Here is a 13,302-nt window from a genome sequence, read left to right as displayed (position 1 = left end):
TCCCTTTTAACACTTGGTGCATGTACTAATTTGTAATTTAATATCTTCTAGCCACTAGAGCTTATATGTGAAAAGTCTATAGGTACTTGTAATAGACCTTTGGGCGCTGGGGAGGCCTTGAGACGAGTAATGGAGTGTTTGGCATCTGGAATACTACTTCCTGGTAAGGGTTTCAAACTCTGGAGGCAGAAGAATCAGAAAAACCTCATTTTAGTTAAATTGTCTATACATATGTTAAATTTGTTCTCTGCATAGGAAAAAGTTGTGTAGGAGTTATTTTCCTTGGAATTTTAGCAACTAGAATGTTTGTGTGCTGGAAAGGTGTAATAAAACTTTTTTAGTAATTATAATTTGTTTTATATATACTAACATAAAGGGTACTAATAGAAATTGTGTCTGCCTTACCTAGAAGTCTGAAAATGCTGGTAATTGTTTAAAATGAATGAATTTAATTCTGCTTGCAGTTTGTGTTAAATTTGGAAACATTAAATTTGGTCTCATTTTCCATATGTAATCCTTTTCTAAATTCTCAGAGTAAGACCCGTTTTTGGTATTGGATACACAAGTGATTTTCATTATAAAATAAGGACACTTAAATGTTAATATTGGAAACGAGAATAAGCAGACTATTTAGTTCCTTGAATCCCTCCCCCCCTACTGTGTTGTGTCATTTTGCTGAATTCTAAACTTAGTTTTGACTTGACATTTGTATTTTTCTTTGTCTTTGCTAAAGGAGGTCCTGGTCTTCATGATCCTTGTGAGCGAGACCCAACAGATGCTTTGAGCTATATGACCATTCAACAAAAAGAAGATATTACTCACAGTGCACAGGTAACAAGACTAGAAAATGATTGTGCTTAGAAAGCACTGTTGTGTTTAAGTTTAGCTACTATTGTGTTTAGAAAGATATTGAAACTTTGTTTTCAGAATCTTTCTTGCATGCTGTTAAGGACTTTTGCCATCAACATAGCAGCATTTAACGAATGTCTTTTTAGCTAGACTCAAGAATGACCTTTAAAATCTGATTAAATAAAATGTTTATTTTTTAGCATGCACTTAGACTGTCAGCGTTTGGCCAGATTTATAAAGTGTTGGAGATGGACCCCCTTCCCTCTAGTAAGCCTTTTCAGAAGTATTCCTGGTCCGTTACTGATAAAGAAGGTGAGTGTGAAAGTATTTTGTTTGGGGGTTTGCCTTTTATTAGAACTTAGAGAACTTAAATCATTATTCATCCAAGTCTTATTTAAGAAAATGGATTGCTTTTCTCTTGACCTTTTTGGCATATAGTTCCATCAGTTGCATCAGTTTGTTATAATTTGTTCTGTGGTTGTTGCCAGGTTTTGTTACTACAAAAACTAAGGTATCATACTTTGAACTTTGATCTATGAATACATTGTATAAGCTATGAGGAGATATTGGCACTGTTACTTATGATTATGATGATCTTATTCATATTTGGAAATATGTATGTACATGCAAAATACACACATACAGGCATATATACATACATATGTGTTTTGCTAGGTTGAGTTTGAACTTTGCCTTAAGCTTTCCTTAGCTTGCTTGTTTGGCTGGCACTCAACCATTTGAGCCACACCTTTTCCAGGTTTTTTCTGGTTATTTTAGAAATGGAGTCTTATGAGTATTCTGTTGAGCTTGCTTTGAAATGAGGTCCTCCAGCTCTCAGCTTCCTGAGTAATAATGATTACAGCTATGAGAGCACAGCGCATGGGTAGAAGAATTATGTAACCACCAAAGAGAAAACAAATGTTAAAGAAAAGTATATTGTAAAATTCAATATCATTGGCCAGAAGTTTGGCCTAGTGCTAAGTGCTTGCCTAGCACGTTTGATTTCTTGCCTAGCAGGTTTGATTCCTCCGTACCGCATATATAGAAAAGCTGGAAGTGGTGCTGTGGCTTAAGTGGTAGAGTGCTAGCCTTGAGGAAAGCCAAAGGACAGTGCTTAGGCCCGGAAATCAAGCCCAGGACTGGCAAAATATTTTTTTTCAATACCATCTTCCATTTGTTCTGATTTGACTAAACTTAAGAATTTTAAGCAGAAAGAGTGTCAGAATGATCTGGATTCTAGTCATTGCTATACTACTTATTAGTTTAGGTCTTGAGAAATGAGTTTACCTCCATCAGTAGGGATCTTACCATTTTTCTTATTTATTGGCTATTGGCAGCTTAAAATGTCTTGACTCAGGGCCTTTAATATAGCAGATGCTCAAATGTGAATATATAATAATGTGTGTCAGAAAACAATTTATTTTCTTCCCTCTTCCTTTCATGTTATACCAAAGGGTGGAGTCTTTAATACCAGATATTCTTTACCATGAAGTAACTTACCTCTCACAATTGAGACTATTCTAAAAACAAAATTAGTGTAGTTGTGCAATCTGTTTAAGCAACAGAATTACAGTAGGTCTTCTTCAGTGAAGTCCAACTGTTTCTTGTTTGACCAATCAAAACTGTTTCATACCAGAAGTGTGGTGGTGCATACCTATAATATTAGGACTCAGAAAGCTGAGACAGGATGATTTGGAAGTTTGAGACCAGCCTGGGTTGCATAGCAAGACTTACCTCAAAGCAAAAAACATATTTCATGGTATTAAGGCATTTGTCCTTTTGTCAGTTGTGGGGCTTGAACTCCGGGTCTGGGCGCTGTCTTTGGACTTTTTCCTCAAGGCTAGCACTCTGCCACTGAGCCACATCACCACTTCTGTTTTTTTTTCTATGTATGTGGTACCAAGGAATAGAATCCAGGTCTTCGTGCATGCTAGGCAAGTACTCTACCATTAGGCCAAACTCATGGCCTACCACTTGTAGTTTTCTGGTAGTTCATTGGAGATAAGAATCATATGAACTTTGGTGCCCAGGCTGACTTTGAACCAAAATCCTCAGATCTCAGCCTCCTGAGTAGTTAGGATTACAGGCGTGAGCCACTGGCATCTAGCTTTTGTTCGTAATTCTTGATGTCTCCTATATAGGTTTTTCTTTTTCTCTCTGTCTCAAACTCTGACATCCTGATTTCTTAATTACTTTTTCCACAAATACTTTTGTCATTCTACCTCATTTCAGGTACTTATTCTGTCGATAGGCCCTAGAACTGTCTGCAGCATTAACAGTATCAGATGTATTCTTTCCATAACTGTATTTTTAAGAGTTTCACTTTTTAACTTACTCTCGATTCCTCTGTCTAATACTCTTATTCCTTAAACTCACCATTGATTTAAATTACCTTAATCATTTCATTCTTATATCTTTTACACTGCTTTTGTTCTCTGGCTCATAAGCATGCTCTCTAGTATATGTTTATTTATTTATTTACTTTTGCCAGCCTCTTGTATAAAAAAGACCAGCCTTTCTCCTTGTTCCATTTATTAGAGTCCCTCTTGCCTGCCAATTGACATCATTCCTTTAGTTACTTCTCTTAAAACATAGTTTTTCTCTATTGAGTCATTTTCATCAGTATAGAAACCTGCTATAACATCCCCTATCTCAAGCAAACGGACTCTTAATTTTACAGCTCCCCCAAATAGTTTATGTTTCAGCTCCTCTTTAGCTTAGGATTCTTGGAAAAAGGAGCTTATTTCTCCCTTGCCTCGCTTTTTTTCTTTTTTGAACCTGTTATATATCCAGCTTCCTTCTTTATCACCTGTGGCTTTTCTCTTTTTTTCATTCAGCAGTTTGCTTTCAGTCCTTCCCCCCCCCCCCCGACCTTTGTTGCAAGTCCTGGGGCTTGAAGTCAGGGCCTAAGCACTGTCCTTGGGGCTTTCCTCAAGGCTAGTGCTCTACTACTTGAGCCACAGTACCATTTCCGGCTTTTCAACATGTGTGGTACCGAGGAATGGAACCTGGGTCTTTGTGCATACTAGTAGATGCTCTACCACTAGGCCAAACTCCTGGGCCCATTTTCAAACTCCTGGGCCCATTTTCATTTCTGTTGTGGCCAACTTTGTAGCAACATTCATTAATTCATATCTATCTATCTATCTATCTATCTATATCTATCTATCTGTCCATCTATCTGTCCATCTATCTGTCTGTCTGTCTATCTATCTATCTATCTATCTATCTATCTATCTATCTATCTAATTTCCCTTCCTCCCTTTTTCTCTCCCTCCCTTCCTCCCTTCTCGTCTTATTATTAAATTTCCGCCTCTTCACGGAAAGGTCAATTTCATTGATTAAATGTGAGAGACAGTTAAACCCTCGTCACGCCATTCATACAAGTCCTTAATTAGAGAACAAATGATTTTCTTCCCTCCCTCCCTCCCTCCATTCCCTCCCTTTCCTCCATTCCCTCCTTCCCTCCCTCTCTTCCTCCCTTCCGTTCTAACTATGGTACTAGGGCTAGGGCCTGAACTCAGGTCCTTGGGCAGTCTTTTAGTTATTTTGCTCAAAGCTTGAGTCACAGCTTTATTTCTGGCCTTTAGGTGGTTAATTTAGCTGGCTTTGAACCACAGTCGTCAGATCTTAGCCTTCTCAATAGCTAGTATTATATGTGTGAGTCACTAATGCTCAGCTACATTAGTTTTATATATGTATTTTTTATTTTTTGGTGTTAGTCCTGGGGTTTTAACCTTGGGGCTTGGGTTTTTTTTGTTGTTGTTGTTGTTTTTTGCTCAACCTAGTGCTCTAGCACCTGAACCACAGTTTTACTTCTGGTTACTTTGGTGGTTAGTTGGAGATAAAATAGTGTCTGGCTGTGGCAACGTTTGACACAGAAGAGCATCCCTCCTCCTCAATTTACTTTACTGACGTATTGAACTATAGCATACATTAAAGAAAAAGGCTAATTCCAAATGCCATTAATCTTCTAAGTATCATTGGTTAATGTGTAGTCAAATGAGGATTTTTTATTTTTTCCACTTTATTTTGCTGTTATCTGAGAACTTGAATCATATGAGTTTTATCATTTGTTTTTTGCCTAGCAATATGGCTTTTTAAAAATAAATTACTTCTCCTCTGTGAGGGCATATATATTCTGAAGTTAGTCATCATAACATCATAATCTTCATTATATTTCAAGTCATGCTACTAAGCCACCTTCCCATTCTGTTATTTGTTTTCTTGATGACAATCATGACAGGTGAGATGACATCTCAAGTGTTGTAGAAATTTGTATGTTCTTTTGTGACTAAAGATATTGAACATTTTAAATAATGTATTTATTGGACATTGTACTTGCTTATTTATTAATTGGATTATCTGTTTTTTTGGTGTTTAATTTTTTGAGATCTTAAATATCCTGGATAATCTTTGCCTCATTAATAGCTGGCAGAGATTTTCTTTAGTCTTTTCAAAGTCTGTTTCTTCATTTTTGTAATAGTTTCTTTTGATGTGTAGAAGCTTTCTTATATATACAATTCCATTGTGAATACTTGCTCTTATTTCCTGAGCTTTTGGAGTCTTCTAAGAAAGTCGTTTCCTGTACTTTTTTTTTCAGTTGTTTTTTCCATAGTGTTTTCTGAATTTTTCATCTTATATTAAGACCTTTGATCCATTTTGAATTCGTTTTTTTGGTGCATGGTAAGAGATAGAGTCTAGTTTCAATCTTCTGTACTTAGATACCCAGTTTTCCTAATGTCATTTGTTGAAGAGGTTATTTTTTTTCTCCAGCATGTATTTTTAGTATCTTTGTTGAAGTCTTGCTATTTCATTGGTATACATGTCTGTTTTTGTGTCAGTACCAATGCTGTTTTTGTCCCTATGACTTTGAAGTATAATTTGAAATCAGGTTTTGCGATACTCCCAACATTGTGCTATTTGCTTAAAATTACTTTGCCTATTTGAGGTCTTTTCATACTTCTAATTAAGTTTGTTTTGAAATGTCATTTGGGATCGATTTTTGTTATCTGCTTTTTCTCTGTTTGATCACAGCATTGTGTCTTCTCATCTGCCTGATAATTATGACTACTGGAGATACTTAATGAAAAATTATAGAGAATTTAAAGCTTAAAATAATGTTATCTCTTTTTGGTTAATCATGGAGCTTGAACTTAAGGTTCCACCACTTTGAGCAATAGCAACACCTCTTTTTCTGGTTAATTGGTTGGCTTTGAATTACGATCTTCAGATCTCAACCTCCTGAGTAGCTAGCATCACAGGTGTGAGTCACCATCGCGTGACATATATCTTTGTGTAGGGAGGATAATTTTTTTTGTGTGCCCCTGGAATTTGCAATTCTAGATCGTTTTAATGCAGTTAGATATCAAGATGATTTGCGACTAGGATTCAGAATTTGTGAAGTATGGACTATTCCAATTTATCTTACCCTTAGCATTTCACAACCATAGCATGTAGTATGTAGGTTTACCCACTTTTTTTTCTTTGTGATTCTTAACTTCATTCAGCTTTGACTTATGAGTCCTGAAACCTAGTTAGTTTTTTGTGACACATTACATATTTGGAAAATATAGAAGTATTCTGTACAGTTATTTTTGTTAACTGTGTTTGAATAATGTTCCTAAGAGAGATGCTCCTCCCCAAGGTTTATTTTACTTCTGTTTTTACTTTACAGTTATTCATTATCTAGGAATAGATGTTCTACATTTTGTCTAACTTTTCTTATTGGTCTCATCAGTTTTTTTGTTGTTGTTTTGTAAGACCAAGCATTGTTTTATGGTCCCTAAGTTGTCCTTGAACTTGGAATCCATAAGAAATCTTTTTTGATTTATTTACTCTCACATACTAGGAGTGGAATTGTGACTTAGTCAATTAATAGCACCAGGGTTGAAGATTGTTGCTTTTCTATAATCAGTTTCTCTTCATTATCTGCTACCACCATCCATTTCCCCAATTTGCTAAATAATTCACTCTTACTTTTTCTGGTCTACATCAAAAGTTTGTCTCATCAGTGATACCTTTCTGACCTCTCTTTTATTGTATAAAAGAGCAATATCTTTTCCTCCTGAAAGAATCCCTACTATCCTCTATGACCTTTCACCACCAAGTTGTAAGCATTTTTCTTTTTTACTTTTTTTTGTTGGTTATGGTGTTACTGGGCTTGAACTCAGGGCATAGGCACTGTCCCTGGGCTCTTTTGCTTAAAGCTAGCACTCTACCACACTGGGCCATAGCTCCACTTTTGTTTTCTGGTGGTTACTTAGAGATAAATGTCAGACTTTCCCGCCTGGGCTGGCTTTGAACTGCGATCCTCTAATTTCAGCCTCATGAGTAGCAGGATTACAGACGTGATTCATGAGCATGTGTGTGTGTGTGGGGGGGAGGGAAGTGGGGTGTGTGTGAGTGTGTTGGTGATGGTCCTAGAGTTAGAATTTAGGGTGTGTGTGCATTGTTCCTGAGCTTTTATTTTTGCTCAATGCTAGCATTCAAGCACTTGACCCATAGCTCCATTTCTACCTTGTGTGTGTAATTATTTGGAAATGAGTGTCTTATGGACTTTCCTTCCTGGGCTGGTTTTGAACTGAGATCCTCAAGAGCTTAGCCTCTTGAATATAGGTGGAATCACAAGTGTGGGCCACTGGTGCCTGACAAGTCTTAAAACTCTTTATAACAGCATGATTGTTCCCTGGTAGATCTTCAGTGCCTAAAATAGTTCTCTGCATAGTAAACACTGAATATGTGTTGTTGAATGAATTTATAACCTGGATGAAAAGGGCACTGGCTTTCACAGTGTTCTTATAAGGATTTAGTTAGTGCATATAAAGATCTACCAGGCACATGGTAACACTTAAAATATTAAAGAAATTGGGGCTGGGAGTTTGGGCTAGTGGGAGAGTACTTGCCTAGCATGCACAAAGACCCAGGTTCAATTCCTCAGTACTACATACATAGAAAAAAGCCTCAAGTGGTACTGTGGCTCAAGTGGCAGAGCAGGAGACCTTGAGAAAACCCAAGGATAGTGCTCAGGTGCTGAGTTCCAGCACCAGGACTGGTGCCCCCCCCCAAAAAAAATTGTTGCCTCAAAATGAGCATGTCTCATTAGTATATGCTATCAAGGTTAAACTTGCTTTCTATTTTTTAAAAATTTTTAATAGCAAGATTGTTTTTTCCCCTGTTACTATTAGTTCCAAACTTTTCACTACTTTTTCAATGGCTGAGATGGTAAGTTGAATTTATTCCATAAAATGCAATTCATGTAGGTGATATAGATACTAGATCTGTACATTTGTGATTTTCAGTCAGAGCTTGATATTTTTCTTTTCCATTCCTCCCTCCCCCTCTCTTTATCTCCCTCTCTTTTTTCTTTCTCTTTTTTCTTTCTCTCTGTCTGTCCGTCCGTCCTGGGACTTGAACTCAGGGCCTAGGCACTGTTCTTGAGCTTTCTCAAGGATAGCACTCTACTCTTGAGCCACAGAACTACTTCTGGCTTTTTCTGTGTATGTGGTACCAAGGAATCAAACCCAGCACTTCCTGCATTCTAGGCAAGCACTCTACCACTAGGCCACATTCTTAGCCATGGAGCTTTTGCTTTTAATGTGGGTGAAGATTGACTAGACACTCAATACTAGCACACTCAATACTTCTATGTAATGTAAAGAAAACACAACCCTAAGTAGAGGTTATCTTCTGGTAAGAGAACATCAATCAAAATTGATTGACCTGAGTGGTAAATAGAGACTTAAGCAAGTGCTGAAGTCAGTACTTACCCTAGGGGAAAATAAAAAAAATACAATCTTAATAGTATTGCAAATTCTTACTCACTAGGTACATTTGGAAACCTTGTGTCATGTTTATCTTGGGCATAGTTTTCCCTTGGTAAAAATTTAACACCTACATCTTAAAGTTGAAGACAGAATTATTTAACATACTTGGACAGGTTGATGAGCTTTTTCTCCTTCCTTGCCCTCTTTAAACTTGGATAGCAAAGCCTCTGTCTTATACTTGACAGAAATATTAACTGGCTGCATTGTCTAAGACTTTGATTAATTCTCCCTTTCTTTGTTTCTAAGTTTTGTGCTGAATTTTTTTTTCTGGTCATGGGGCTTGAACTCAGGGACTGGGCACTGAGCTTCTTTGTGCTCATCCTAGCCCCCTACCACTTGAACCACAGCATTACTTCTGGCCTTTTCTCAGTAGTTTATTGGAGATAAGAGTTGCACAGACTTTTCTTTCCAGGCTGGCTTCAGATTGTGATCATCAGATTTCAACCTCCTGAGTAGCTAAGATTACAAGTGTGAGCCGCCAGCTTCTGGTGGGATTCTTTATGAAATAGAAAAAGATAAAACACCTTTGAACTTCAAAAAAACCTGAGGACATACATAAAAAATCAATGTATATATTTATATCCTTTATTTTTGATACCATAGAGATTGTTATGAAGTTGATACGAGATAAGAACTTTAGGAAGAGACTTTTCTCTGTGGGTCATGGAACTTGAACTTGGCCTGGGTGCTGTCCCTGACCTCTTCAGCTCAAGGATACCACCCTACCTTGAGCCAAGCCCCACTTTTGTTTTCTAGAGGTTAATTGGAGGTAAGAGTCTCAGGTCCTTTTGTGCCCGGGGTGGCTTTGAACCTTGATCCTCAGATCTCAGCCTCCTGAATAGCTAGGATTACAAGCATGAGCCACCGTGCCCACGCCGGCAAGGAAGAGATATTTATGAAGAACCCCTTGGATGAGATTTAAAGTGGCAGAAGAATCTTATGGTTTGATAGTCAGACTTAACATATTGTTTAAAATTTGTGCATATAATAGATTCTCTGTTTTAGAAACATTAAGAAAGATATGAATAAAAATCCTAGTAACAGGTGACTACCTTTAATATTTTGGTATACATTTTCCAGAGTTTTTGCCTGTAAATGACATGTAAATATATACTATTTCAGTTTGTTTGGGCTACTATAATGAAACACTGGATTATTTATGAATGACAGAATATTTTTGCCCACAGTTCCAAACATTGGAAGTTCTAAGTTAAAGCTATAGCTGATTTGGTATTTGGTAAGGGCTCATTACTTTCAGATAGAGCCTGCTTTGTGTCCTTTAGGCAGACTAGAAAAACTGCTTTTGGCTTCTTGGTACAAGTTCATTAATCCCAATTATAAGGGCTGTGCCCTAATAACCTCCTTATTTCTCTGTCCCAATACCACTATATGGAGGATTAAGTTTCAGCAGATGAATTTTGAGAGGAGAGAAACATTCAGGCCATAGTCTATGTGTAGATATTTATGTGTAAAAATGGATAAATGGGAAAATACATTTATAAAATTGTTAATATTAAATTGAGTAAAAATATTTTACATTTCTAGATTTTTAATTGGGCAATGAAAAGATTGTGTGATCTTTGTTGCGATTCCTGAGATTTTCCTATCTCAGCATACTAGTAAGTGGAACCATTGTTTTGACTGACAGTGAAGCTTTTATATATTTTTTTAGGTGCTGGGTCTTCAGCTATAAAGAGGCCGTTTGAAGATGGGTTAGGGGATGATAAAGATCCCAATAAGAAGATGAAACGAAACTTAAGAAAAAGTATGTAAAATCTTCTGTTTTATCTATGTAAACTAGAAAAGCTTAACAACCTCACAAAGCAAAATAAAAAATGAAGAATGGACTTCATTTGGAATAGATCTCTCTCACTAGGCATTGTGACTCACACCTGTAATCCTGGCTACTCAGAAGGCTGAGATCTGAGGATTGCAGTTCAAAGCCAGCCTGGGCACAAAAGTTCATGAGACTCTTACCTCTAATTAACCACCAGAAAACCGGAAGTGGCATTGTGCCTCAAGTGGTAGAGCATTAGCCTTGAGCTAAAGAACTCAGGGTCAGCGTTCAGGCCCAGAGTTCAAGTCCCACGACCAATACCCACTGCCTGAAAAAAAGAAAGAATAGATCTTAACTGAGAAATTGATTATTGAACACTCATATTTTATGTGATTCATTAGATAATAAACTTTAATATTGACAAATAGAAATTGATACATCAGTTCTTCAATTACATGAGCACAAGTAATTTTAGGAGTACTTGAAATTCATTTGCATATGTTTTTTTTTTTTTGAAGTTTTCACTTACAAAATACTAGGAAGTTTGTAGTGATTTCTTTTTCTTTTTTTTCTATTTTTTTTTTATGTTACTGATCTTATTTCTCTTTTAATTAGTCCTAGATAGTAAAGCAATAGACCTTATGAATGCACTGATGAGGCTCAATCAGATCAGACCTGGGCTTCAGTATAAGCTCTTGTCTCAGTCTGGCCCTGTCCACGCCCCAGTCTTCACAATGTCGGTAGATGTGGATGGCACAACTTATGAAGCCTCAGGACCATCCAAGAAAACAGCAAAACTTCACGTAGCAGTGAAGGTACTGTATTTCTTTTACTGACTAAATGCTTTGTTAGTCTTTATTTGATTAAAAAGTACTTATTTTCCTATAGTAAATTATCAGTATCTTCAAAATTTAATGATAGTAACATAGACACTTCGTTACCTCTGGATCACAAAATGATTTTTTGTTGTTAAATAATTTATGCTAACTTCATGAAATGTAGAAAGTGGAGAAAAAATAAGTAAAAAAATTAGTTGTATAGTTCTGTGACATAGCATATAACATTAATATTTGTATATAGTTTATTTTTAACTTTAATCTATTTTTTAAACTTGAGCTTACAATGTGCATGTAATTTTTTGCTCTGTAATTATTTCAGTTGCTATTTCATTAATTGTATAAATTTTTAATGACTGTGATTAACATGATAAGAATATTCTTGCTTATTTAAAGGTGTTCCTATCATTGGATATTTTATAATTTCAATAATTTTCTTTCATAAATATTGATAGTAGCTTCATGAATTGTGCTGTTTTGTGCTTCAGAATCTTTCTGTGGAGAAGAATATGTATATATATTATATATATATAATATATATTTTTTTGTGTGTGTGTGGGTCATGGGGCTGGATCTGGGTGTTGTCCCTGAGCTCTTCAGCTCATAGCTACCGCCTTACCCTTGAGCCAAGCCCTACTTCTGATTTCTAGACGTTAATTGGAGGTAAGAGTCTCAGGTACTTTTGTGCCCAGGCTGGCTTTGAACCTTGATCCGCAGATCTCAGCTTCCTGAGTAGCTAGGATTATAGGGGTAAGCCCCTGTGCCTAGCGAGAAGAATATTTTCTATTAGAAGAGTAAATCATTGATGTAGATTTATAGGAAAGTATCCCAATTGGATGTGTCTATAGAGACATTTAACCTTTTGTAGAGTAATGCCAACATGTCAGAGATCATGTTCACTCGAGATTAACTTTCACTTAGGAAAAATTCTGTCATGTAACAGTATGGTGGAAAAAGAGGGAACTATTTTGATGGTCCTTCTGTTTCCAAATATTATTAATGTAGATTAAGTGCTGTTGTCATTGTCTTGGATATTAGGAATATGGCAATTAACAAAATAAGATCTGTACTTAGGGAGTTTGCATTCTAATGAAGATATGGTGGAGACATAGACAGCATATATATGTAAATATGTAATTGCTATATATACAAACAAGTATATAATGTCAGATTAGAACGTGTCAAAAATAGTAACAAAGTGATACAAATACTAAACAGTATTCTACCATGTTTACAGTGAGGGTGTCTAAATGATGATGAAAGTATGAATTGAAAATTAGTCAAAAGACAACCCAGGACTAAGGTTAATAAAACTTACAATAATTGAGCTATACTGTACTCTTAAAAGTGAGTTACAAATTTAGAGCTCATTTCTGTATAAAATGATAGATGAAGTTTGTGAAGTAAACCACACAACCCGAAAGTCACAGCTATTTTGATGTAAAGATCAGATGAGCATTTCTCTTCATCTATATCTTCACAAAAAATGTACCTGTGATAACTGCTAAAAGCATCTATGATTTGATACATGTAGTCAGTTATAGTTTGTAGGATTTTCTTTTTTAGTAGAGCAAAATTTGCCATGTAAGTTAGATGCTATTTTTATTTGATGTGATTTTTTTTTAATTAAAAAAATTTTTTTTTCCAGTTGTGTGCCTTTAAATCTAAGGGCCTGAGCACACACTGTTCTTGGGCTTTTCTCAAGGCTAGAGCTCTACCACTTGAGCCACAGCACCTTCCAGCTTTTTCTATATATGTGGTACGGAGGAATCAAACCTGGATCTTCATGCATGCTAGGCAAGCACTCTACCATTAAGCTACACTCCCAGCCCCAGTGATACATTTTTATAATGGATTTTTGTGTGCTGGTACTGGGGCTCATGTTGGTACTAGGCTTGATTGAACTCAAGGCTCCCACTCAAGTTTGGCATCCTATCACTTGAGCAACTGCTCTACTTCCAGGTTTTTGGTGGTTAATTGGAGATAAGAATCTCATAGATTTTCTTGCCTGGGC

The 13,302-nt window shown here is 36.3% G+C and overlaps 1 protein-coding gene across 8 annotated transcripts in view; it reads left to right on the top strand.

The window, feature by feature from the left end:
• Strbp (spermatid perinuclear RNA binding protein) overlaps positions 1 to 13,302 on the top strand; it is a 105,868-nt gene that overhangs the window by 66,908 nt on the left and 25,658 nt on the right. For all 8 annotated transcript variants that reach the window (XM_090330599.1, XM_090330605.1, XM_090330604.1 and 5 more), the window contains 5 exons: positions 52 to 163; positions 734 to 831; positions 1,050 to 1,161; positions 10,348 to 10,440; positions 11,068 to 11,267. In XM_090330599.1, coding sequence (XP_090186725.1) covers positions 52 to 163; positions 734 to 831; positions 1,050 to 1,161; positions 10,348 to 10,440; positions 11,068 to 11,267 — 615 coding nt within the window. The remainder of the gene's footprint in view (positions 1 to 51; positions 164 to 733; positions 832 to 1,049; positions 1,162 to 10,347; positions 10,441 to 11,067; positions 11,268 to 13,302) is intronic.

Source organism: Megascapheus bottae, chromosome 3, assembly GCF_031878675.1.
Source record: "Megascapheus bottae isolate mThoBot1 chromosome 3, mThoBot2.hap1, whole genome shotgun sequence".
NCBI classification, from domain to species: Eukaryota; Metazoa; Chordata; class Mammalia; order Rodentia; family Geomyidae; genus Megascapheus; species Megascapheus bottae.
Note: the sequence above shows the minus strand (reverse complement) of the source record. Positions and strands in the feature narration are given on the sequence as shown.